The sequence below is a fragment of the Coturnix japonica genome, chromosome Z (genome assembly GCF_001577835.2).
Source record: "Coturnix japonica isolate 7356 chromosome Z, Coturnix japonica 2.1, whole genome shotgun sequence".
NCBI classification, from domain to species: Eukaryota; Metazoa; Chordata; class Aves; order Galliformes; family Phasianidae; genus Coturnix; species Coturnix japonica.
This window is the reverse complement of record NC_029547.1, coordinates 31,830,294-31,857,288: the sequence shown is the minus strand read 5'-3', so window position 1 is coordinate 31,857,288 and position 26,995 is coordinate 31,830,294. Positions and strand designations below refer to the sequence as shown.

Here is a 26,995-nt window from a genome sequence, read left to right as displayed (position 1 = left end):
TCATGAAATGTCAAGTACTCTTAGTGAAGTCTTACTAAATAATCTGTGTACTACTCATTGAACTCAGAAGGTAAAGTCTATGTGGGATTTTTATGTAGCCTTATTTTTCTTATACCTACACTTCATCCAAAGCTATATTATAGAAAAGATCAAACAGTAGATTGCCAGAGTTCCTTCTCCTTAGCAAGTGAACTGTGAGTGGGCATGATAAACAGGATGTTTGTCCATATTCAAAATCACAAAAGAGTGTAGAGATACACTCCTTACCACATAAAGGACAGTTATTTCGTATCAGCATCAGTCTCTATAACCACACAAATATGATTGGAGTTTGTTAGGCTCATAGGTTCATGCATACCAATTTCTAACACAGAAAAATGTTTATTAAATGTGCCTATTTGTGAATTTCTTCCAAGAATCCAATCACATATATTCTTAAAAGCAAAAAGTCATGTGCTTAGTAGCTAAAGATCTTTTGCAAAAAACATGCAATACCACTAATTTCTACTATAGATACATAATGTTTGTAGATTTCCTCTACCTGGACTGGTTAGGATGATGCCTTGTTAAGGCAGTTCCCTGTTTTTATTCTATTCTGTGTGCTGTCCATTTGCTGCTGATAGGGAAGGTGATTTGTGTTTTCTCCTGATACATATTTCCTGGATCATTATTCTCTTTGCTAGCAACAGCTCTTCTTATTTAATGACCCAATTCATTGTTTACTTTTCAGGACCCTTTGTTAAGGAAGAAGCCTTGAAAGTGTGTTTCATGCTCATCTATCTTCAATCCACTACTTCTGCTTTTTACTTGGTACAGAATTAAATCAGCTCATCAAAACAGTGAATAACCACAGTTCCTCTCTTGCTCAGGGGAGATGAAAAGAGAGGGTAGTAGAGGCCTCTGGCATGTATAGAAATATGCGAGAGACAGATCTGTGGCTGATAAATGTTTCAGGGGTTTTTTTGGCAAACACTTTGGGAACAACTAAGGCAAAGAAAATCACTGTTGTGACATCAGCAGCCTGACTTAGACCCACAGTACCCACTTGTCTTTGTTGAATAACCCAAACTAGCCATCAATGTAGCAGCATTCAGTCTTGAAGTACCTTTCTATATGTCTCATATCTCATAGCCTTCAGTCATTCCTGGTCAAAGGCTTAATACTGGCGATCCGTTTTCATAGCCTCAGAAAGTCACTGAAATTGCTGTAGCTGTCAGAGAGTGTATGCTTACAGGCTACTCCACCTGTCCCAGACTTTCAGTGGGCTAAACCTCTCTTACATTGCTCTTGTCTAGCGCTTATGGCCTCTGGATACTTGTTTAAGTTAAGTATCATGTAGAGCTGCTTTCGATTAGTCTTCTATTCATTCTTTGGCTCTTGCCCTAATTACTCTAATGCCCACATATAATTTGCATGCAAGGTTATGCAATCAGCTGCACAATTTCCTTTTTAATGTTTTATCAATTTTGAGATTGGGTCTGACAGACTGTATGCATGAGAATGTGTGCTAGAGGTCTAGCAAATATAATTGTATGTTGTTGCTATGGTAAAGATCTTATTAATGAATTAGGAAGGAGGAGTTATAACAACTGTCTTTTTTTTTTTTTTTCCCCCCACAGTCCATATTTTTGAATGGATTCTTGAGGTCAGGAGTTACTCAGCTATTTGAATTCTCCAGATTTTTTATATTCCAAGTCAATTTTGATATTCAGTAAAATCAATCTTAATATTGTGGGACAAGTGAACATGCATATTTAATAATATCTTACCTAGAAAATGTCCTTAATTCATGCCAACTGAGGGAGAACTATTTAGTAAACTCAACACAGCTGCTGCTTGGTTTCCCTAGACACATCTTTTTCAACTTTTTTTCCAACAAATGGTACTCACTAGCAAATGGGCAGTATGAAGATTTTTACATTTTATGCTCCAACATGAGAAAAACAGTTCTCCAGAGATCATTAAATTTTCAAGGTCTGCAATATGGAAAGATAATCCTTATAAGCAACTGTTATGGAAAGGGACCAACCTGAAATGATATTACTCTCCAGAAAACAGAACCAGGTGTAAATGTCTCCTACAGGAGGTGACTCAGGAAGGCAGGGAATACTCAGTGCAACCCTGTAAAATGCTTTTTCTCTCATCTAGAATGTACCAATGTGTGCACAGTGGATTTTTTCCTTAAATGAATTTCTGGTTGTTGTGGTGTTCAGTTCTGTGGCAGTTTCATAGTGAAATTTCCAGAGGTTGCTCAGGAAGTTTTTTAGGTCAAGTTAGCTGTACCTTCCCTTCTTCCTTTTGTACTGATGTATAAAAGCACTTGGTTACTTCAAAGGAGAAGGAATACTGTTTTCCAACTCCTAATTCTGGATGACAGGTAGGAAGGATACCTGTGACATGAAAGTTATTTCCTGCTTTAGACAAGTGAGATTTATTTCACTCTTTTCTTGTTTAAATGCTTGAAAGCAAGGTTAGATATCTTAGGAGAAAAAGGCTTTAAGTATGAAAAACTTGGGATACTTAACATTGACTATCAGAGTTTTATCTAAAAACGTCAGCAGTGAACAGCAATGTGAAACAAAAAATTGACTGGAGTTGTCCTGACGGCTTCCAAATAAGTATTAACCATGCCTTAGGTTAGAATGTCTTGATTATTGCAAAACATTTCCCATACTGAGTAACATTTAAGACTAACCTGAAAAATTGTCCATTAGAGTCCTTCCGTCTTAGAAAATGCACTTGCTGGAATCAGTCAGGCTCTCTGCTCCCACTGCAGGCTTTAGTGGCAACCAGTTCTTTGTGAGAAGATGAAGGTTCTGTGCTGGAGAGGCTTCCTGCAGACCCAAGAATGTGATATCAGATGAGATCTGAATAATTTACAGGTAACATCTTCCATGTAATTTCAGAACAGGTTCAAGAAGGTATAAGCAATAAAAATTCTCAGTGTAAATCATATGCTTTCCAGACAACCAGATGTATACATGGTATAACACTGGTTAGGCTCTTTGTATGGACAATGTTTTTATATTTTACATTTTTGAATGTTCTCTCTGTATTTTCCTTGTGCTTGTGTGTATTTTCTAATTTTTGTTCACTTGTCTTGGACCAAAGACCATTAATTTCCTTCAGATTATGTGAGGTTTGTTTTCTTCAGAATTAATACAAATTAAAAGGTTGCAATGGTTGCAAAAAGTGGAAGAATGCAACAGACTATGATTAAAAAAATGAATAAATCCAATCTTAAACTATCTTCTTTCCATTAAACAGCTATAGAAGACATCTGGAGAGAGGTCAATTTCAGTCTATCTGCCTGTAAAGCAAACATTGGCTTAGATATACAGTGGTGTATCTGAAGATCTCCAGTACATTTAATAACATGCAAACAACATGCAACATGTAATCATACAAGGATTTAATTTCTTCCCGGTCTTGTAGTTCCAGACAGGTTTACATTTTGTATTTTGTATGCCACCCTCAACAGATACTAATAAACAAATATAGATTTGTTTGTATTACTCCCTCAGTATGCTTAGGGATAACACAAAAAATCACTACGATCTGCAAGAATAGTGTTTTTATTGTGGCCAGCACACTAACAGAATTCATATTGCTTTCTCCAAAAGGGCAGTCTTAACTTCAGTATTTTATTCTGCAGATTTTTAACAGAGATCCAAGATTTCTCTGGGAAGAAAATCTTATATCACTGGATTGAAAGAAAACTTTTTTGCTTAAGCAGCTAGGCCTTTCTTCTTGTGAGGAGAAAGACATTCCAATGTTCCTGATGGAACACTCCTTCTTTCTTATTCTTATGAGGCTAGCTGACTTGGTTGCTACTTCAGCTTACCTCTTCTTTTCTGTTTAAATATCCAAGCATGCAGACTGTTCTAAACATTTTTTCCTGCTTTTCATTTCCAGTTGAACTTCATAACTATTTATTTATTTATTTTCTTCTGAAAATGTTTACGAAAACCTCATCCAAACTCCTTTTTCTTCAAAACAAAAATTTAATAGTTCACTAGAAGTCAAAATGATTGCTGTAAGCAATTTAGATTTTTACGCTCTAACTGCTTAAACTTAGCAGGATCCATTACATTAAGAAAATAATACTAGTTTGTATTATTTAGAGTTAATGAACTATGCTACATCGACAGAGAAATTATAAAGTAGCTTTTTCAGTGTGTCCATGAATATATCCCCTGAACATTAGTCAGCTACAGCAACACAACCAGAACTGAGAAAAAATATGTGAATATATATATTTTTGTTGGTCGATGTTTATTTGCATTTTGTAGGGCTATTCTTTGAAAGAAAAAAAAAAATTGGCCTTGGTACTCTCAGTTATGGGATTTGCATTTGAATATCAGAGAAAACTGGCATGGACTAACAACTCATCTCATGCAACCAAGACATAATAGGAATTATGCTCACATACCTTACAATAACATTGGGGTGGTATAAAGGTCACACACTAGATGTGTAAGGCTATTATGCTGCCACCAATAGCATATTAATGAGCAACACTTTTCATTTAGTAGAGCATGCATATTTATCTAAATGTATTTAAATATCACATTTTTTCTAAAATCACAAGGTTGGAAAGGTCCTATGTGATCATCCAGCCCAACCATTCTCCCATTATCATTGCTACCACAGACTACTAAACCGTATCTCATAGCTCCTCATCCAGATGCCTCTTGAACACTGACAGGGATGGCAACACCACCACCACCCTGGGCAGCCATTCCAGTGCCTGACTGCTCTTTGAGATAAAAAGTTTTTCCTTATTTTTAATCTAACTCCTTCTGATACTTCCAGCCATTTCCTCGGGTCCTGTTTGTTGCCTGGGAGAAGAGGCCAAGCCCCTCCTCATCACAACCTCCTTTCAGGAAGTTGTAGAGTGCAATGAAATCTCCCCTGAGCCTCCTCTTCTCCAGACTAGACAATCCCAACTCCCTCAGCTGCTCCTCATAAGAATTGCGCTCCAGACCTTGCACCAGTTTTTTTACCCTTCACATTCCAGGACTTTGATGTCTTTCTTGTAGTGAAGGGCACAAAACTGAACACAGTACTTAAGACATGGCCTCACCAGTGCTGAATACAGAGGGTTGATTACCTCCCTGCTCCTGATGGCCACACTATTTCTAATGCAGGCCAGGGTGGCATTGGCCCTCTTGGCCATCTGGGGACAATGTTGGCTCATGTTTAGCTGAGCCAGTAATCACAAATAATTTCAGAGTTCCTCAGTATATCTAATTCAGGATAAAAATACTTTCTTTTTTTGCAATATAAGTCCATAGGAATGCAATACTCCTTTGAAGTCTTAAAGAAAATCTGTTTCCTGCCCCCTACGTATCACATATTTTTTTACAAAACTTCTCTGGTATATAATTTTTATCTCATGTAAGATTCTCTTTTTTTTTGATTGTTTGTTTGTTTGTTTGTTTCCTTCAGTTTATCTTCCTTTCTTCCTCCACAAAAAAATTCTTAAAAAGTTAGGTTGAAATAGTGTCATCTTTCTGAATTTTGTCTCAAACCACATTTCTCATTACAGTAGAGTTAATAGAAGATCATTTCTAAAAAGAGATAGCCTAAGCAATACCCCTTTAACTGATCATTATCTGTTTATAAAATCTGAATATTTAAAATAACTTCTCCTGAGATGTTAGAGGTTCAATTCTTTCTGATAATGAATATCCTAAATTATTTATTTGCTATAATTTTTATTCTGACAGTCTCTGGAAGAAAACTGTCACACTACATTTTTAGATCCATATCTGTAAAAGTGATGTTTTTGTATAAAAAGTGGTCATACTCCCACTATTCTGCCCTCTACCAGAAGCTCCTGTTCTAGATGAATTTCAGGTACATTGAACCTTACACTGGTATTAAATATTCATTTAAAACTGAAAATATTTGGCTAAGTAGTTTTAGTATAAAGATTTCTGAAGTGGGATAATGTTGCACATGTTCTATGTCCTTAATTGTTTTGTTTCCAGTTTAAACCTCCAGCTGTATCCAGTATGTTTTGGACAATGAGATTTACTTTATCACTGTCAATCCGTATTTAAGATTTATGCACAGGAGTTGCAGGAAAACTACTGAAAAAAAAAATGCAATGTTAAGATCTTTTGAAGGAAAATAAAATGCTTTTTTATCATAGAATTATTTGGACTGGAAGAGATCTTAAACGTCATCCAGTTCCAGCCCTACTGCTTTGGTCAGGTTTGCCAGCCACTAGATCAGGCTGCCCAAAGATCCCATCCTACCTGGCCTTGAACACCTCCAAGGATGGAGCATCCACAGTTTCTCTGGGCAACAGTGTCTCATCACTTCACTCAAAAAATAAGAAATTTTTAAACAAGTTAGTTTCATGCATTCATGCATGTTTTCTCATGGTACTTGTGAACTCACTTCATCACTCACATGTGAATGAACTCACAAGCACCAAGATGCATGTGTCCAAGCAGGCTTGCCAGTATTTCTATTCATAAATACTACTTTCATGTTTCAACATTAATATTTCTGATATAAACTTCTACAGCATCAGAAGCTGAAGTGTTTGGGAAAAAAAATAAACTAGGACACTTTATTTTAACTATCAGTTGCATATACTATGTCTTAAGTAAAAATATGTGTATATATATTTATATTTGGGCATTTCAAAGTAACAAATATCCTTGCTTTAAAATCAAGGTAACTGTCATTTCAGTAGAAAAGCAGAATGTTAAATGATAACAAATGTTCCCTTGCTGATATAAATCATCAGCAATTTCAAGCACATAAGCACATTAAATGACATAGCATAGAGCACTAGCTCTAGAATTAATTTGCTAAAAGAAGTTAAGGCACCATGGTAACTATTATTTCTAAAATTTACAAATTGGAGTTAAAAAGATGTCTATCACTGTTTATAAAAAATGTCTTATATAGGCTAATGATAAAACACAAGACATTAATCTCAGTTCTGATAAAATACCCTCTATATACTTAAGGTTGACAAAAAAGTGTTACTTGAAACTGTGTTGAAAGATTAATAACTGTTAACTGCTATGTGACAATTGATAGTTTAATATCTCCAATGCAGTGGAATTAATTAATTGGAAAATACCTCATAAGTCTTTTCCCTGCTTTACGTGTGCATGCAATACTGTTTTTTTCTACTCATCAGTTAAATACCTTCAAAGTGCTGTAAGCAGAGGAACTGATACACTACAGCTATGTTTGGGTTTTTATTTTGCAAAGGTTTGTAAAGGTTCGAATATATAATGCCCCGGTGGTGCAGTGGTAGGAATGCCGCATTGCAACTCCGGAGGGCCCAGGTTCAAATCCCCCCTGTGGCACAAGTGGTAGAAATGCCGCTCTGCTACACAGGGGCTCGAATGCCGAGGGTTGGACTCGATGATCTCTAAGGTCCCTTCCAACCCTCACGAGACTGTGATACTGTGATACTGTGATACTGTGGTACTGTGATACTGTGATATATCTGTTTAAATATGCACATAGTTCCAGAGGTAAAATAATGTCCAGCAAGTAATCCCTGCACTCCGCTACTATATTTAATAACACTGTTACACAATGCTGTATAACACTAGTTATATTATCCACGATTACTGATGATATGAAAATCAAACTTTTGATAGTTGGTACTTAGTATTTTGGGTAGCAGTGCTTTTGTATTCAGCAATACTTCATGAAGCAGACATGGCTCCTGTAAAATCACTAGCAGTTCTAATGGTTTCGGTGGCTTAAGATCTTAATTTCATATAAAACAAAATGTCAAAATGGCAGAACTGAACTTGGCGAGGGACATGAAAAACAATAAGAAAACCTTCTACAGGTACATTGGCCAGAAGAGACAGGCCAAAATGGGTGTACCTACTTTGGTAAATTTAAAAGGAGAACTGGCTTCAACAGATGAAGAGAAAGCTGAGGTGCTGAATGAGTTCTTCACCTCGGTCTTCACTGGTGGCCAGGATTCTAGTCTTTTTCACGTCCCTAAGTCTTGCACCCCCATAGCACTATGTGGGGACCAAGGAGGTAAATCCCTCCCCACTGTAAGGGTAGAGCAAGTCCGAGAGTGCCTCCTTAGACTGAATGAGTACAAGTCTATGGGGCCAGATGGCGTGCATCCCAGGGTCCTGAAGGATCTGGCTGAGGTGGTTGCCGAGCTGCTATCCATCATATTTGAGAAGTTGTGGCTGTCAGGTGAGGTCCCGGATGATTGGAGGAAGGGTCACATCACTCCCATTTACAAGAAGGGGAGCAGGGACGACCCGGGGAACTACAGGCTGGTGAGTCTCACCTCCGTGCCTGGGAAGATTATGGAACAGATCCTCCTGGACAATATGCTTGATCACATAAAAAACGAGCACGTGATCCGAGACAGCCAGCATGGCTTCACCAGGGGAAGGTCATGCTTAACTAATCTGTGGCCTTCTATGATGGAGTGACGGCGTTGGTGGACGAAGGGAAGGCGACCGATGTTCATTTACCTCGGACCATGAGCCAAGCCTTTGACACGTGTCCCATCACATCCTCATCTCAAATTTGGAGGAGGTGGATTTGATGGGGTGGACATACTAGATGGATAAGCAATTGGTTTGAAGGGCCGCAGACACGAAGGGTGCGTGGTCAAAGCTCTATGTCCAGGTGGAGGCCAGGTAACGACGGTGTCCCTCAGGGGTCTGTCATTGGGCACCGGTGTCCTTTAACATCCTTTATTAATGACATCGATGAGGGAATGGAGTCGCACCCCTCAGCGAAGTTTGTGATTGCACCAAGCTGATGGTGCGTGGTTGATAAGTGGAGGAACAATGCCAATTCAGGAGACCCTTGACAGGCTGGAGAAGACTGGGCTTCGGAGTTGACCTAATGAGGTTCACACAGCAAAGATGCAAGGGTTTTGCACTTGGCTGAAGAACCCAGGCACCTTGTTACAAGCTGCGAGGGTGGTCCTTTTGAGAGCAGCTCGGCAGAGAAAAGACCTGGGGGTCCTTGGTGGGATAAAGAATCAACATGAGCCACAGTGCACTCTGGCAGCCCGGAAAGCAATGGGATCCTGGGCTCCATCAGGAGAGGAGTGGTCAGCAGGGATAGGGAGGTGATTGTCACCTCTCTACTCTGCTCTTGTGAGGCCCCATCTGGAGTACTGTGTCCAGGTGTGGAGCCCTCAGTACAAAAAAGATACTGAGATTTTGGAAAGGGTCCAGAGGAGGGCCACGAAAATGATCAGGGGGCTGGAGCACCTCCCCTATTAGGACGGGCTGAGGGAGTTGGGTTTGTTAAGCCTAGAGAAGAGAAGGTTGCAAGGTGACCTCATTGCAGCCTTTCAATACCTGAAGGGAACTTACTCCCAGGGGGGGAGTAAACTCTTCGAAAGGGCTGACAATAGCAGGACTAGGGGAAATGGTTCTAAGGTAAAAGAGGGAAGATTTAGGTTGGATGTTAGGGGGAAGTTCTTTACTAGGAGAGTGGTTAGGTCCTGGAACAGGCTGCCCAGGGAGGTTGTGGATGCCCCGTCCTTGGAGGTGTTCAAGACCAAAACCTGAACAGGGCCCTGAGCAACCTGATCTAGTAAAGGTCTATGTTTGGTGGCCCTGCTAGGCAAGGGGGTTGGAACTACATGATCCTTGAGGTCCCTTCCAACCTGGGTCATTCTGTGATTCTGTGATTCTGTCACAATGTTCATTTTAATAACAGTCAGTGCCTTTACACATGGGGATAATACATAAATAACTCCCATCTGCCACGTGACAGAAATAAAAGTGAGATTCAAAAAGTACAAAATTCCTCTTAAATAAATTTGATAGTGCTGTCTGGACATGTTCTTTATTCATTCTCAGCATTTCTCTTCTGCAGGGAAAGGTGTAGGGAAGCCAAGTGAAGCAGTTCTGGAGCCACTGCTATTCCTACTTGGCATTAATTCTGGTGAAAGGACTAGAAGAATGCAACCTAGAGTAACATACAGAGATGATGTGTATTTTATATAGAAAGGAATTAAAAACTTCCACGAGTGAGACAAATAAGTTCTCCCTCTGTTACACAAAGATGTCCTTCAAGCTGGACATATCTCAGTGTTTGGAGGTGTTCTTGAGAAAAGGATTTTGTGGTAACTCTCATACTAAATTCTCATAAAGAAAAACAATACCTTTTCAGAATGCTTGAATGCCTCTACTCTTAGAGAAATCAAAAGTATATTCCAGGTGCAACAACACTGCTGTGGGCCAGCAAATTAGTTATGAGTTTGGGCATCAGTAATACAACAGGAAATCAGAGATTCTAAATCAGAGCAAGGACTCTATTTTCTCTGACTGGAATTAATCAACCTTGGCATCCCTCCTCTTCCCTTTGGCACTTTAATGTTTTATCCCTAACAACCAACCATACAGCCTAAGAAGATCCCCTACTTGGAGCTTAAATCAAAATTATTCCCAAAAAATTTCCAGTAATCCCAAGCTGTCATGAGATGTAGGCCAAAACTGTCATTTGTTTAGGATTAATATATACAAAAACTTTTCATATCTCTACTGACAGATAATTAGTAAAGGGGGTTTTAAAACTAAAGTGTAAATCTACACAGGAACACCTCAGTTTTCTGCACTTTTATATTTGAGAGGAATTATATGTAGCAGTAAGATGAAATCTGCTTTTAGGAATCCAGAAATATTTGGCAAATGGTAAACCAAGCATACCTGTGTTTTTAGCAAACAGTAAGGAGTCGTTAACTCATTTGGAGGAGAAAAATACTCAATTTTTAAATACTGATCTAAGCTTTTATACCTACGTGATAGACCTGGAACTAATAACAACATGATGTTGCCCTACTATGAATTGGCAACTTGCATTAGCATAAAATTGTTGTTCAATTCTAGGACTGTCATTACGATAGGATTATGAAAGTGTGATTTAATAAAACAGCTATGTAAAGATAAATTGTAATTGTCAAAGAAAGTGATATTTTGAAAATATTGTCTCCTCTTTCTTTCAGATTTATGTGGGTGAAGAAAAGTCATTGACAGCTGTACGCAATTTGACCCAGCATGTGGCGCAGACAGGGCTGCTTAACTTCTTTTTGCAACCATGTATTCATGACTGCTCTTGTAGAGCTTTTAAATTCATTTCTTTGCTTCACCAGTTGCTGTACTGACTTCTTAAATTTTCTCTGTTAATTGACAGTTCATATTTTTAACAAAAGCATAGATACTGTGACAGTGACAGTGTTTCTTGAGCATTTGAGTCCCAAGAAGTACTGAAACCTGCTTCCAAGCCTTTCTATATTTTGAACAGCATGAGATGTACTCCTATGTATATACCCTGCTTCTGACAGTAGAATGAGCATATATACCTTCCCCATATGGGAACTTCACAGAATGCTTAGTACCCTTTGGCAGCTTGTGTTACACGCATGTTTTATTAAGCACAAATATGTTGAGTCATTAAATGTTCCCTTTAAGCTATATTATTGAGTGTTAAATGTGTTTTGAAAAGAACATTGAGTTTAATAATTCTGTTAAAAATAGGATAAATTCCAAGCTGTAGATTTCTTTGTTTTAATCTGAATTTGCTGCCCATTTCTACATGAGATTAACTACAGCCGTAGCTAAAATACTGTACAATATTTGTCCACGTGTCTGCTCACTAAGGTATTACAAATGCTTCTGACAGTGTTTTAGTGGAGACTGTGACCTTTTGACGTGAACAGACAGGAGAAAGAAAAACTGAGCTTAATTAAGACTTAAAAGCTGAAAGTTTGATCTTGCAGTCCGTGCTCAAAACAACTTTTCTCTGCAGTAGGAGTTCAGCTTGAATAAATACTTCTAAGGGTTCATAAGGAACTGTAAAAATCATGCCCTTGTTTGTCCTGTCATACTTTAATGAGGTGTCAGGCATATTTTAAAAAAGATGTTATTAATTGCCCATATTTTATTGTGTTGCTCTTTCCCTTTTCAATAGAGAGCCAAAAAATAAAAATTAAAAAAAAAAAATAAATCAAAAAAACCACCCCAACCCAAAGAAAACAACCATCACCCCCTATCTATTTGTAGTGTTCCATTACGTAAATAATCTGAGGGGATGAATAATAATAAAGGTGGTGGCTAGGGCATAAGACAGGTTACAAATTCCTGGTTCTGTTGTAAAGTTGGTATAATACAGAGGAGGTCTGTTTAGCTCTGTTTTTCAGACAAAAATTGCCAACCGTGCTTTCCTCTTTTTCCTACTGTCAAATGCTTGGGCTGTGCAATGATGACTCAACTGAGCTAAAGGGTATAAGTTTAATTTTCTAGTGATAAGGATAACAAAGGTCTATCTCTGTATCTTTCATCCTTCAGTTAAAAGAAAAACAACCCCCCAAAACAACAACAACAACAAAATGCAAAAAGCTAAATAAAGCAACCTTGTTTAATCAATTTTTCAGTCTGTTTTGAAACCAGAAGCCTATTCCTTCTAAGACAGAGGAGTATTTTTTTGTATGTTTGTTTGTTTGTTTGTTTGTTTTTACCACTGACCAGAGCAGAAATATAAACACTGTATGTAATTAATGTAAAATGTTCTATCAATAACCATCAAAACCCAGAATGCGCTGTATCTTCATGCTTTAGAAAAGAAACATTGCTGCAATTATCATCAAGATTTTCAATGGTTACCTGAAATCTAACACTTCTGACATTTTGATGGCCTTGTCAGAATTATAAGTGAGATTTTAAGCTCTTTTTGTGCCTGATCTTGTGCAAGTCATTGCTTTCACTCACTGCACAGTTAGGATTTTTTTCTTCCAAAATCAAAACTGCTTCTTGTTGAAGTCTTACCTTTCTCAGAAGATGCTATCATTGAAGTAAACATGTACTTCATACGCATGCATCAAAGAATGCTGGCATTGGCTCTGATTTATCTGTCTCTCTATAGATGCATAAACAGGAATGAACCTGTGCTAGTTAGGTAGTATGCATGTTAATCAGCAGCCATAGTATAGAGATTCTGGAAAAGGCTCCTGATTCTGATGGTATTTCATTTTCTTAATGTAAACACCATAAACTGGAGAATGGAAATAATCTTCCATGATGCAGGTCTGGTGTGATATGTAAGACCCATTTAGAAACAGATTCTTGAAAAATGTAATAGTCATTCTTTAATCACAGACATGATCCCATTTTAAAAAGGGAATATTTTACATCAGATCTTGTGTACTATTTTTAATTTTGTAGTTTTTCAGGAGAATAATAATTTATGAAGAATTGTTTGGTGTTTGTTTGTTTGTTTGTTTGGGGAGGAGGAGGGGTTTTTGGTTTTTGGTTTTTTTCCTAAGGAAAAAGAAAAAAGATTTTGCAAAGAAGTTTTGCCTTTGAAAACCTGTGTTTTCATTTTATGATCCAAACTTTAAATGGAGAATTCACAGACAACCTTTCTGCCCTCACACAGTTGTGTAATATCCTTGAAGTAATTACTTCCATGAAAAGTTACTCTAAGAAAACATGTAATCTTTGTTTATGTCTTTTCATGGAGTTGGCAGAGTTTATGACATAGTTGTATAATTTTGTGGAGCTTGAGGTAGTTGGGAAAGCATGATCAAAGGCTTGAGAATGAAAGCTCTGTGGATTATTCATATTTACAGTGTACTTGTGATATAACATCTTATAAAACACCTGAAAAATAAAATAAAAAAGTAAAAAAGTAAAAAGAAATAAAAAAGTCCTTCTACCAACTTATGTCCTAGACAGGCTTGAGCAAGGGGCCCAGGTGAACCTCAGGAGGTTCAACAAATCCAAATACAAGATCTTACACCTGGATTGAGGCAACTCCCATTATAAACACAAGCTGGTGGATGAAACTGAACAAAGCCTGCTAAAAATGACCTGAAGGTACTGGTGGATGGGAAGCTGGACAGGAGCTAGCAATGCACCCTTGCAGCCCAGAAAGCCAACCATATTCTGAACTGGATCAAAAGAAGCATGGCCAGCAGGTCGAAGGAAGTGATCCTGCCCCTATACTCTGCACTGGTGAGGCCTCACCCCGTGTACTATGTCCAGATGTGGAGTCCTTGGTACAGGAGAGACATGGACCTGTTGAATATGTCCACAGATGGGCCACAGAAAAGATCCAAGGGATGGAACACCTCTCCCATGAGGTCAGGCTGAGAGACCTGGGGCTGTTCAACATGGAGAAGAGAGAGCTGTGGGATGACTTGATAGTGGCCTTTCCTCTTAAGAGGAGCTATGGGAAAGAAGGGGACAGGTTCTATAACAGGATCTGTTGTGGCAGAACAAGGGAAAATGATTCCAAGCTTAATGAGGGTAGATTTAGGTTATATATATGCAAAATATCTTTTACAGTGATGGTGGTAAGGCACTGGAACATGTTGCCTAGTGATGTGGTTAATGCCCCATCCCTGCAGACTTTCAAGGCAAGAGTTAGATCAGGCCCTGGGAAACCTGATCTATCTGTGGTGTCCCTGTTCATTGCAGGGCAACTGGACTAGAAGTCCAACTCTAAGGATTCTGTGACTCTATGGTTCTCTAACCAGGCCATAACTCTCTAAAACCAGCCATAACTGCTGCCCGCTCTTCGCTGTCTAAAACTTTTTCCCAACATGTTATCATCTGCAAACTTGTCAAGGGCAGAATCAATCTATATCACTAAAGAAATTAAATATTATTGAAAGCATTGGTCCTTGGAAGACTCTACTAGTAACCAACTGCCATTACAACTTGTGCTGCAGATCATAACCCTTTGAAACTAATGGTTTAGCAGTTTCCCATCCAAGCTGTCTTACTAGTTTGGACAAAAGAGTACTACATGAGGCCATATAAAAAACTTTGCTATAGACAAGCTGTACTTTCACTCTTCTTTGTCCCCAGAGTTGGTTGCATCATCATGAAAGAAAATCAAATGAGTGAGGCATGATTTTTCTATTGTTAAATTGCACTAGCTATTCCTAAACATCTTCTGGGGAACACCTTTCACGAGTACTTGCACCATCATTTTCTCAGACAGTGAGGTTATATTGACTAGTCCATAATGTCCCAAGTCTTCACCAGCCCTCTTGAACACAGATGTAGTGTTTGCTTTTTTCTTTTCTCATCATGAATAACCTCTCCTCATTGCTGTCAAAAGTGACAGAGAGTAGCCTCACACTGACATCAGCCAACTGTCACAGGGCCCATAGATGCATCCCATCAGGTCATGCAGGCCTTGTTCCAGTGGGTTAAGCATGCCTTCACTATGGGCACTGCCTCACTCCAATAGACTCTGCTATACATAATTCTTAACCTCTGTACTTCAGCAACAGAAGACAGAAGACAAGAACAAGAAAGATTTCTTAGAAACATTATGAATGTCACCATGTGTTTGAATTACTGATCTCCAGAATGTTTTTATTTTAACCAAGTTATTTCAGCTAAATTATTACCCATATGCCTCTGACTATAACTTTAACTACTAACATTATTTTTGTTTATAGTCAGTCTTTAGAGGGAAAGAACAACTGAGGAAGTGACTATGAAGTAGAACTAGACACTTGAACTGGTGTCCTTCCTTCATTTTAAGTGAAGCGTCCAAAGAAAACAGGCACTCTGTCCTCTGGTTTCAGAGCCTATCTTGAGTCTGTTCAAGAGTTCTATTCAAGTGGAGGAAATAAAAAAACAGGAGACTCAGAGTGAAATTCCTATTGATCTTACAAAAAATAAAATTGTTTTTATTAAGTAGGGAGACAAGTAAGCAGTAAGAAACCAGAAGACTTACATTGGCCAGTTGAATATTGTTGACAAGCTATCAGTATTCACACAGCCCTATGTAAGAGCAGTTGTTCAGTGCTCAAAGAGAGTGCCCCAGGAATTAGTAGAACCACTAATAATAAAATTTCTACTTCCTCTGAACATGTAATAGAGTACTTAGTAGAAAAAACAGTTTTCTTCTCTGGGAGTATCGTAAAGATGGAATTCTATAGTCTTCTATCACAAACTGCCCTGCAATATTTTCTGTGTGGATCTAATTTTCCACTTCTGCATTTGTTTGTGGTAGTTTAGATCTATGCTAATTTTAGATCTGCTCAAGTATCGCTTGCTTGGTTGCAGTATAAAACACATCTTATAGAAAAGACCCTAAGTAATGGGTCCATTATGTCAGATGACTAGAAGAAACTTCCAAGATTTTGTTATGTAGGATTAGTGGAGCTACTGAAGTAGCTGGAAAATACTTGTTATATACTATGGTAAGCATAACAATATTACTGTTACCAAATTACTTCTAATGACTGTGTATCATTAAGTATTTGATTTTAAATGTTAATCAGGCATAAAATGCCGTGTTTTGGAATATTATTTCAGTGAAGAACTGAAGTCCTGTCTCATCTTTAACTGTATTTTCACAGTTGCATACATAATTCATACAGTTAAGCAGAGATGTTGAACATAAATGAATGGACCAAGCTCATATCAGATGTGAGATGGGCTTTTTCCATTAATATCAGCCCAGATGAGACATTTATCACCCTCCAGAAAAAGCCTGCTTCTGCTGTTTCCCGGTGTTAGCCTCTTTCCAGCTTCTACTTCCCTTACCATAGACCTAGGATGCTATTTCAGCAGTAGCACCTTTGTATGCATGTAGACTACCTACATTTACATCCTCTGGCCCTTGCTCACTGTGGCTTCTGGCTTCCAGTTTTCCACTAGAGAAGACGGAGGAAAGAGTTTACTCTTTAGAACATCTTGCTTCTCAATAGCTTCCAAGAGTTGGGCAAAATGGCCTCACTGCAGGTGTAATAAGCTGAGAAACTCACAAACATCTAGCATTTCCCTGCCCTCCACCAGGCTTATGCACATGCAGCAGAAGCTACAGCATGATCTTGTATGACCCTGAGGCAAAAGCAGGACTACATTCAAATCCCTGTCCCAAAACTCAGTTGCCTATGTCCCATAATATTGTAGAAATTATAGACTTGCTGGTTGATATTCAACACCTTCCAAGCTCAAGAGTGGTGAGTTCCAGTGAGCAGGTAGTCAGGCAAAAATACAAAAGGAGCCCATCTAAACTGAATCTGGTGAGAGGTTAGCAAGAAAGATTTCTAAAGTACATGTGTCAAAAGGAAAATGGGAAACACAGGTCGGCTGCTGAAAGTGGAAAGGACCCTAGTAAGACAGGACAGGCTTGGAAGAGATGGTCAGTAGATGGTTGAACTAGACAATCTTGGAGGTTTCTTCCAACCTTGGTGATTCTATGATTCTATGACTTGCAGTGATAGACTCGCAATGACTTGCAGTGATAGACTCGCAAAGAACTCACAGGAAGACAACAAGTTCTCTGGCAACAACACTTTGCTGTGACTGACTCTGCTTAAATCATATACAAAATACAAAGTCATCCTTCAGTACTGGGAAGGAGACAGCAAAAACTGTTTCCAGAAATACAGCAAGGCGTGGTATGTATTTACATGATTGCTTATTGCTTATAATTTTATTCAATGTTAACGATTTGTAAGATAGACATCAGAGGTACAGTACAGGTATGAAACAACTACAGGGCCTATGTTCTCAGGCCTTTGACCATTAAAATCCTGGCTAGACCTTATACTCAGGGCAAAGACTTTCCTAACTTCATCTTCTCATGCTTAGACAGTACCTCTGTATTTCCCCCTAGGTTACTTGCCTACGCTTCTGCTTCCTCCCTTTTATGTTTTAGTTTTCCAGTCACTCCTTGTTCATTTGTTCATGCCTCTTGGCATTTTTGCCTTACCTCCTGCTTTTGAACTCAGAGGAGGTGATCCTTGAATAGCAGTCAGCTTGCTTGGGACTTCCTCTCCAGAAATTCACCTCACGGGTTTCTTTCCAGCAAATTCCAGAAAAGGTTGAAGTCTGCTTTTCTGAAGTCCAGTGCTGTGATTTTGCCTTTTGTATTGCTCCTTCCCTTCATAATTCAGAGCTCTACAATCCCATAGACACTACAGCGAAGGCTGCCCTTGACCTTCTTATCCCCTGTGATGCTCTCACCTTCTGTAAACATGAGGTCCAGCAGAGCTTCTCTCTTCAACGACTCTTATATCAAAGGGACAGGAAGTTGCCCTCCACATTCTCCAGGAACCTTCTGGGTTGCTTATACCCCATTGTGTCATTCCTCCAGCAGATGTTAGGGAGGTTGAATTATCCTATTAGGACCAGGGCCTGTGAACTAGTCAGCAGAAAGTTTCACTCACATAATTTATAAGAAGAGACCGGGAGAATAGATTTCTTTGTTCTTTAGGACAGACTTGGTGCCTCTAACTGCTAAATGGGAAGGTATAGAGATTAAACCAGACTATCCATGAAGATGTGTAGTGAAATGAGAAGGAGACACAAGCATGTATGCAAGAAATTCCAATTAGAAGTAGAGAAAAGCTTTTTCTCCAAGAACATATTAATCACTGGGAATTCGTGTCCAGAGAAGCTGTGAAATCTTAATTTCCACTTTTTTTTTTTTTTTTTTTTTTTTAATTTGCCTCCAGGATCTGTCTGAACAAAACTGTGAGCAAACTGACCTAAAGGGACCTGCTTTAAGCAGAGAGCTGAGTCAGGTGTCTACCAGTGCTCCTTCTAACTGAAATTACTCTATAACTTCTGATTTACCAATACAAGGTGAAATGAAAGCCTTTCACAGGCCCTTAGTGATTGTGTCCAGTCATAGAATCACAGAATGGCCTGAGTTGAAAAGGACCTTAATAGTAGGACCTCATAATAGTTTCAGCTGTCCTGCTATGTTCAGGGTCTCCATCCACTAGACCACTAGACACAACTCCATGTAGTTCAAACCTGTCAAAAACAACTCAGTGGTACTGGAATCGGTACTGAGATAGAATATGCAAGCCAGGCAAATGAAGCCCTGCCACCACCATGATGCTCATAAAGTATTTGAAAGTATTTATAAGGGATCGTGAACAAGAAGCACGTCGGTAGAATGATAAAGGATGAAATAAAGATATTGGACTACTGTATACATAACATACAAACATGTTCTCTTCTAAGGCTGAAAAGGCTAACTTTCCAGGCAGACAGACAGTATCCTTGATAAAAGCCACAGCGATACTTACAATTGTATGAGTAATAAGCATATGATATACATAAGTGATGCAAACTAATCCTATGTGATGCAGCGTGCAAACATACACGTGGCAGTAATGTCTGACAGACCGTGTAACATATGCAGAAGGTGGTACTAAGATGGTCAGATTCTTACAGACTAAAGAAAGAAGAAGAAAACTGTTTCCTGTGCTGAAAATTCATCATTAACATCAGTCTTAAATAAACAGTATTTTTAAGTCCATTAACATGTGAATAGCTTCACACAAAATTTGACCTTCTGATGATAAGTGATCTGTGTCATGTATCAGACTTACAGAAACTTAGATTCCTCTTGGCTGTGGTTTCATTCTCTTTTTGCTTTAAATCTGTGGTTATTTGGCATTTCTATTTTAATAAGAACATTTGTTTTCTTGTCTTTTATATTTTATGTGGTATTTGAACCGCATAAATAGTATAGCACTGTCTGCGTAACAACACAGGTGAAGGCTATAGTCTTTATCTTCTAGCTGCAAAGAGATATACTAGTCTATTGATGAGGCATTAACAAATATACAGTATTTGTTATATGACTCTGATCATGAATTCCTTTAGAGATTATTTTCTCCCCAAACAATCCTTCCTAAATTGTATGTTCTGGTTTTTATTTGTTGTTGTTTTCTTTTTCTTTTAAGTAATGTCATTTAAAGATTTTTGTAGAATTTGAAAATCTTCGTATTTCTCTAATTAAAGAATACACTACTTTGAGAAATTAACATTTACAACTGAGATAGAGGAGGCACCAAAAGTTTTGATCTGTAAATGTTAATAAAAATGATAAAACTAATTGACTTACTCAGCAATGTTGACCAAGTGTAGATGTTCCTCAGTGGAGAATAAATTAAGCTAAGAGTCATCATGAGAACAGTTTGCCCTATCCATAGTACCATACAACAAAACCATAGAATCATTTGGGTTGGAAGTTCTATTCCAGCTCCACTGTGATGAGCAGGAACATCTACAGCTGGATCAGGGTGCTCAGAGCCCCTTCCAGTCTCATTTTTAATGTCATCAGGGACATTCACCGACTCTCTTGGCAACATGTTTCAGTGCCTCACCAACTTTATTGCCAAAAAACTTCTTCCTTATGTCCAATCGATATCTCCCTTCTTTTAGCTTGAAACCAATTCCCTTTGCACAACCACAATACAGACCCTGCTAAAGACTCTGTCCCCTACTTTCTTATAGTCCTCCTTTAGATAACGAAAGGCCACTCTACTCCTGTTACTACATTCCCTAATAAATGATCTCTCTCCATCTTTTATAGAGACATCATTTAAATAATGGAAAGTTGTTATTAGGTTTCTCTGGAGTCTTCTCTTCTGTGGGCTGCATGACCTCAACTTTCTCAGCCTTTCTTAGTAGGGGTTGTACTCCAGCCCTCTAATGCTGCAGGCACCAGAGCCAAATGCATTATTCCAGTTGGGATTTCATGAGTGCAGTTAAGAGGAAGAGAATCACCTTCTTCAGTCTGACAGCTACACTTCATTTGATGCAGCCTGGGATACAGCTGGCTTTCTGGGCCGCAAGCTTTTCATCCGGTAGTACCCCCAAGTCCTTCTATACAAGGTGATTTGTTATGTATTTACTTCATTTCCCTTGATTGCAACAGGAGCCTCAGCTATCACCAGTAAGGCGCTGTTCATAGAACCACAGAATCATAGAATGGCTTGGGTTGGAAAGGACCTCAGGGATCAACAAGTTCCAAACCCCATGCCACAGGAAAGCCTGCCAGCTGCTATTTCTAGTACTAGATCAGATTGCTCAGGGCCCTATCCAGCTTGGCCTTAAACATCTCCAGAGATGGGGCACCCACAGCCTCTCTGGGCAGCTTGTTCCAGCACCACATCACTTCTTGACCTTCTTCCCTAGAGGCAGAAATCTGCAGGGGAACAACAGGTGATGGATGGGTTTAAAATCAGGGGTTACTTTGTAAACTACATCCATAATGGTCCACAAGACAATAGGGCTTCAATTCAAGGGTGCAGATAGAGTGTTTTTGACCAGAGCTAGGATTCTAAGGAGAGAATAGACCATCATGCATCTCATCAGCTCTTGGGACTCCCAGGTGGTACTGACCCAAGTGGACTCTGACTCACATGCAGCTCATCACAGAAGAGATTCTATCACTTTTGTGAGTCTAGTTACTGTAAAATTTTCTTATGAGGAAATCGCTGTTCATCAGTTCTGCATCCAAGCAGAAACAGTTCTGCCATGGGAGCTTCTTGCAAAACTGCCAGATACAGATAAGGCCATGCAGGTGCTGAAATTGCTGGCATCCTGTGGGCACTGTCTGGAGGCTGCTCTGTTCCAAGGAGCTGCTGCGGCTGTCCTAGGATCAAGAGCTCTCGGCAGCACAGCACAGCCATGAAGGCCATGCTAGACATGCAGCAACACAGCACACTGTGACTGCTTCATGAGAAATGCTTTTCTGATCAGGGTCCACCCTGCTGCCACAGATGTTGTGCTCCAGTCCCAGTCTGCACAGGTAAAGGGAGATGGAACCCCATATCCTGGGACATGACTGGGATATTTTGGGATGAATGGGATATAGTGGGACAGCTTGCTGGCATGCAGTAGTTACAGGTGTTGTAAGGAAAATACACAAATTATGTGCATCCCCATAGAATGGAAAGTATATATCATGACTGGAGTCTGATTATGGAAGCAGAGTATATTAGGTTACCTGATGCCATAACAAAATTCTTAGTCATTTGCTTTCAACCTGGAGTTAACTGATAATTCAACATGCTGTTTGGACACTCTGGCCCATGTTTCTTGATTACTATCAAGACATTAAGCGCACTGTGAGGAAAACACATTATTTCATAAACCATTTAAAATACTGCAGCTGTATCTAGAACAATACTGTCCATTATACTGTCATATCATCTTGAAAAAATAGAAAGTTCAGCTTCTTAAGATAGCCACATACATCTGAATTTTTCAGTAAAACACTCTTCTAAAGAATTGTTATAAGAAGGGTTAAATCATAAGTGCAAGTCTAAGTAAGTGCCTACAAAACAATTTTAATGATCCTTATATAACACAGTGTCCACCTAGCTATGTAGCCTATTTTGGCAGTGCTTTTAGGTTTTTGTTGTTCTTGTTGTTAGCATGGCTGTGTTGCACACAAAGAATTATTTACCTTGTAATGTTGCTGTCTGAGCTTGTACTCCCAATATGCTGACTACCCATCTTGTTTGTTCAGCCGTGGGGACCTGAGCATTCTGTCATCTCACAAACAAAAATTAGCAGAGAGCTCAGAGGACAGAAGAGAGGCATTGTTTCCCTCTGGCAAAACACTGGTGCACTGTGCTCAGCAGGTAAAGCAGATGGACCCGATGTGCACGTTCCTGAAATGCCCTTTGGATCATAGTGAGCCCAGAAACTCGGAATAGGAGCTGCAGGAGACCTCTGCAATTCTGGCAGACAAAGCATTAATTCCAGAGATACTCTTTGTTATATTTAAGAAAGGAAAAGAGGCCCCCACGAAGTGTGCCTTGCCAACAGGTACCATGCAGCCTTTTGCTGCTGATTTGGAGTTTGCATCCTCCTTCAAGTAAATAGGGGAGGAAAACGTTGAACTTAGCATGGAATTCACTCATCGGTAAGGCTACTGGATCATGGGGAAATTAGCAGTTTAGCTCAGTAAAACTGTTAATTCAGATTAATAAAAAGCAACCTCCTGGTAAGATTTTGGCAATATGCAGAGAGAGAAGTGAAACAGCTCTTGTTAGTAACAAGTCACGTCTGATCAGCGCACAGCACCTGACCTCTTCTTCCCCGCTCGCGCCAGCACCTCTCGAGGCTGACAATTACAACTTCAATTTCTCCTCGCAAAGCTCCCACCATCTCCCAGCACACCGCGCTCTCGACCACGGCCATTGCCCCCACGTAGGCGGTCGTCCCCTCCCTCCCCTCTCAGGGGGCAGCTCCAGGGGCTCCCCCGAGGCAGTCCCGCGGCCGCGGGGGGCGGGCAGCTTCACTCCGCCCCGGCCCGCCCCTCCACCCCCCCTCCGCGTCTCGGCAGCATCGTTAAAACTAAGGGAGGCGCGGTGCGGGGCGGCCGGCGGGGCCTGGAGGCTCCGCGGGACATGGGGCAGAAGCGGCGGAGCCCCGGCGCGGCGGAGCGGGGCTGCGCTGCCGAGGGGACGACGGGTGGCAGCGGCCGCGGTCGGCTGGCGGAGTCCTGGCGGCGGCTGAGCTCCCGGCGCGGCTCCGCCAAGCGCAGCGGAACCTCCGCGCCCGCGCCGCCGGTGAGTGCCCGAGACCGGGATGGAGCCCGGACCGGAATCGAGATGAGAATACGGGGCCCCTAGTGAAACAGGTGGTGGGGATGAGGGCGGTGTCGAGAAACCTGTTGCGTTTTCGGAGGAAAATCACACTTTGCGCGCGGTTAATCTGACTTTGTAGTTGTAACAAGTGAAAGTCTCCTCTGTTGCCTTTTCCCATTCTCTCTCTCTTTTTATTTTATTTTTTTTTCTTTTTTCCTTTTTTTTTTTTTTTCTTTATTTTTTTCTGTGGAAGCTGCTTGCTAAGAGCAGGACGGAGCGCGGCTCCCACTATCGCACGGTGTGCTCCGGCCAGAGAGCTGCGAAGTAGGGGCTAGGAACTACCCTCCTGTTGAGGCAAAGGACTAGAGGGAGGTAGACAGCGCTCTCGGTTGGGAGTCAGAGGTTTCTTCTTGGGAAAGTGTCTTCTTTGGTGGAGTTTTGCCTTCCGTGGGATATTCTGACAGTCTTTGAGGTGGATGGACAGACATCTTGACAGAGATGCATGCACAGCACAGATTACATGCTAAGAAAATGAACATGTTGGGAAGAAGTACATTGAAACTGATAGAACAAATTGAGCATTCAAGTAGAAAAAAAGAGTGGTACTTGTTAAAGTGCTTTAAGGTTGCTTTCTTAATCTTGGGATCAGGACCCTCATGCTAGGTACTGGACACATGTATACAGACAGAGATTTTGAATGAGCTGCTTACTGTTCAAGTACGTCAGTCTTTGTGTGTTCAGAAGCAGTGCTGTGAGTCTAACTGAAGCCTGACTGAGGTGCAGAACGATACACCGTATTTAATAGCTGAAACGTGTCATTTCAGACAGAAATACAAATTTATAAAGCTGTGGAGCTGCAAGGAAGATGCCCACAGGTTGAGTGCCAGTTGGGAAAATAGCATAAGGGTAAAGAGACCGACAGTAGAAAGGATGCCATGGCAACGGAAAGCATCAGAGAAAGTAACAGTATTCTCTTATGGAGTGGGGAGAGGAGGAGAGATGCGTTCATCTGTACCACCCTGCAGATCTTAATACTATAACTGAGGTTTTAGTGTTTATTTTTTCTTCTTCAGAATACACTAACTTCTTTTTACATTATATACCTTGAAGATTTATTCCGAGAGTCTATCACCAAAACTTAGCAGAAAAAAAATGCTCAGTGCAATCAGTGCAGTTTAGGCTTTATTTATTTATTTATTTATTAAGGTTCTTAAAGTTCTTATGTTTCCGTTGCTCGAAACAAAGTAGTTCTTGTTGCTTACAACAGAGATGAACTCTTACTCCAGACTGAACCTTGAATGATATCCAGGTTCAGAAAGTGCTTGGCAAGAGTAGAAAAGCTGTACTAATCTTTGTTTAATCATTACATTTTCATAGATGAGTAACTTACTTCTGATGTCTTGTCTACAGTAATATTAAGGTGATGTATTTACCCTACTGGATTTGCAATGCACTTAAACTTCAAAATTTGGTATATCAGGGGACAGCTGGGAGGAGCTTGATTCTGTTTGTTTGTGTGTTTCTTTTGGTTGTTTTTTTTTTCTTTTTTTTCTTTCTCTAGCCCCTCACTCCTGATTGTGTTTTTCCTTCAGTAACTTCTATTTTATGTTATTTGAAATTGGTCACTGGGCTGTGGAGGACTTTTGAGGGTCAATATTAAAGTGATAGGCTGTCATTAGTAACACTGTGTATGACTATACAGAATGTTTTTGTACAGCTGAACGCACTTTGCTGCATACGCAGAGTGGCAAATGGGTTCGTGCCTAATCTTGTCTTAATAGCATTGTTCTGGGGTCTCAGGTGGTTTCTGTGCCTCTTTAATTACAAAGGGTTGGTCTTGTTCACTGTTATTGATCATCTGGAAACTGGCCAGGAGATGTGCACTTGCCTTCTCTGAATTCATAAGCAGACTGGTGTGACAGCCTTTTGTAATGTGTCTTATGGGAGGCTGGTACTTTGCACAGGTAGTTTGGGATATGTGAAAGATGATGTCAGCATCCTCTTAAAAGGTAAGAATATGATTTCTTTAAAGGAGTCTCTGGTGTTGAACTCATGTGACAAACATACTGCTTTAGAAAGGTTTATTTAAGCAAAAATGCAGATGTGTTTCATTCTGAATACATGGCACCTGAATGCCTTGCAAAACCATTTAGATAGGCATGATTTTCCTGAAAGAAAAAGAAAATTCCACATTTTGAAGAGCTAATTTCCAACCTATAAAAATTTGATTTAGATTTTCTGTCAAATGCGGAAGATTTAAAGATTTAAAGCCCATTGTGGCTCATACTGAGAGTTAGCTTTGTTGTTTTTCTGCATCCCTTAAATTGGACAGTGTCTGCCAGTATCTGTGTTTTCCAATCCACCCTTACCTGTGATGATTGTAAAAATTACTGATTCTTGTATTTCACACTCAATAAAAAAGTGACAAGTCATACCCCTAAAAGTTGTCCTTTATTTTGTACTCCAATTGTTAATTCCTTATGAATGAATTTGCAGTCTTCTTTACCAACTTGTTGGTTTTGGTTTGTTTGTTTTAATATCTTGAGTGAAGAAGGAGTTGTCTTATTGAAAGAAACTGTGTAAGGGAGGGGTGTTTGAGTCAGAAATGATATGCAGTAGCTAACGTATCCTGTAAAATACACATGGCATCCTCTAAGCCATCCCTAACTTGAAAGCTGTGTTCTTTGTAATAGTGTACTGACCCCAGTTACTCTCAGTACTGTTTTAAGTAACGGCATTATACAGAGAGAGATTAAAGAATGATTATTGATTTAGAAACATAGCCCTTTCTGCTGTTTTCTTCTCTCTTTCATACATTTGTGTGACTTTGGTTGGGGAAAAAAAAAAAAAGAAGCTGAGTTGAAACCCCTTCTGAAGTTGATGAAAGTTTTGCTATCCAAAACAACATGTGCTGGATCATGCTAAATTTTGTCTGTAAAGAGGAATGTCCAAATTCTTTTAGCCAAAATCTTACATATCATTTGCATGTATATTCTATGAATTATGTGAAATTATTAACCCATTTTTACTAGGTGATGCACTGTGTGGTGTTTCAGTATGGGGGGAAAAAAAAAAAAAAAGGAGCTAAATGGCTGTTCTGCTGTACAGTTTCTGATTACAGCAATATTTACTTTATTGTTCAAAGATAACAGGTTTTTCTTATTGCTTTTCAGCTGAATTTCCCCACAGGGTATTTACAATAGTGCAGAAACAAAAAGAAAATGGCAAGTAAGAAATCTGTGAACACACAAAATTTAACTTTTTGATCTTGTGGCATCAGTGAGTTTACAGCTCTGAGATGGGTTCTGTCCCGAACTTCTCCATAATCAGATGGCTCATGTACAAAAGATTGGCAGAGATAAATCAGTTACCTTATGGCAGAACTGAGCTGTAGTTGATGTGCCGGTGGCTGAGGAAGAGTGGATGTACTATACAGCTAGATTTCAGACCAGCTTGATGTAGAGCTGATTAAGGGGCCTTGAACCAACCTTAGATTATCCTATAAGTTCTAGATATGTAAATTAATCATCTGTCACTTTTCCTTTCACTTAGTGAGACAAAGTGTCTTTGCCAAGAAGCTGGCCAACATGGTAAGGAGAATTTTAAAATGGGAGTGATGTGAGAGTGATGGGATTACAG

The 26,995-nt window shown here is 39.7% G+C and overlaps 1 protein-coding gene across 12 annotated transcripts in view; it reads left to right on the top strand.

The window, feature by feature from the left end:
• The window catches only part of TRPM3 (transient receptor potential cation channel subfamily M member 3), a 401,802-nt gene that overhangs the window by 11,838 nt on the left and 362,969 nt on the right, over positions 1-26,995 (top strand). For 10 of the 12 annotated variants that reach the window (XM_032441176.1, XM_032441172.1, XM_032441171.1 and 7 more), the window contains exon 1: positions 23,162-23,338. The exons of 1 other annotated variant lie outside the window; for it this stretch is intronic. In XM_032441176.1, coding sequence (XP_032297067.1) covers positions 23,177-23,338 — 162 coding nt within the window. In that variant the 5' untranslated portion in view covers positions 23,162-23,176. Of the gene's footprint in view, positions 1-23,161; positions 23,339-26,995 lie in introns of those variants that run through there. One more of the 12 variants, XM_015849135.2, reaches the window with a different exon arrangement.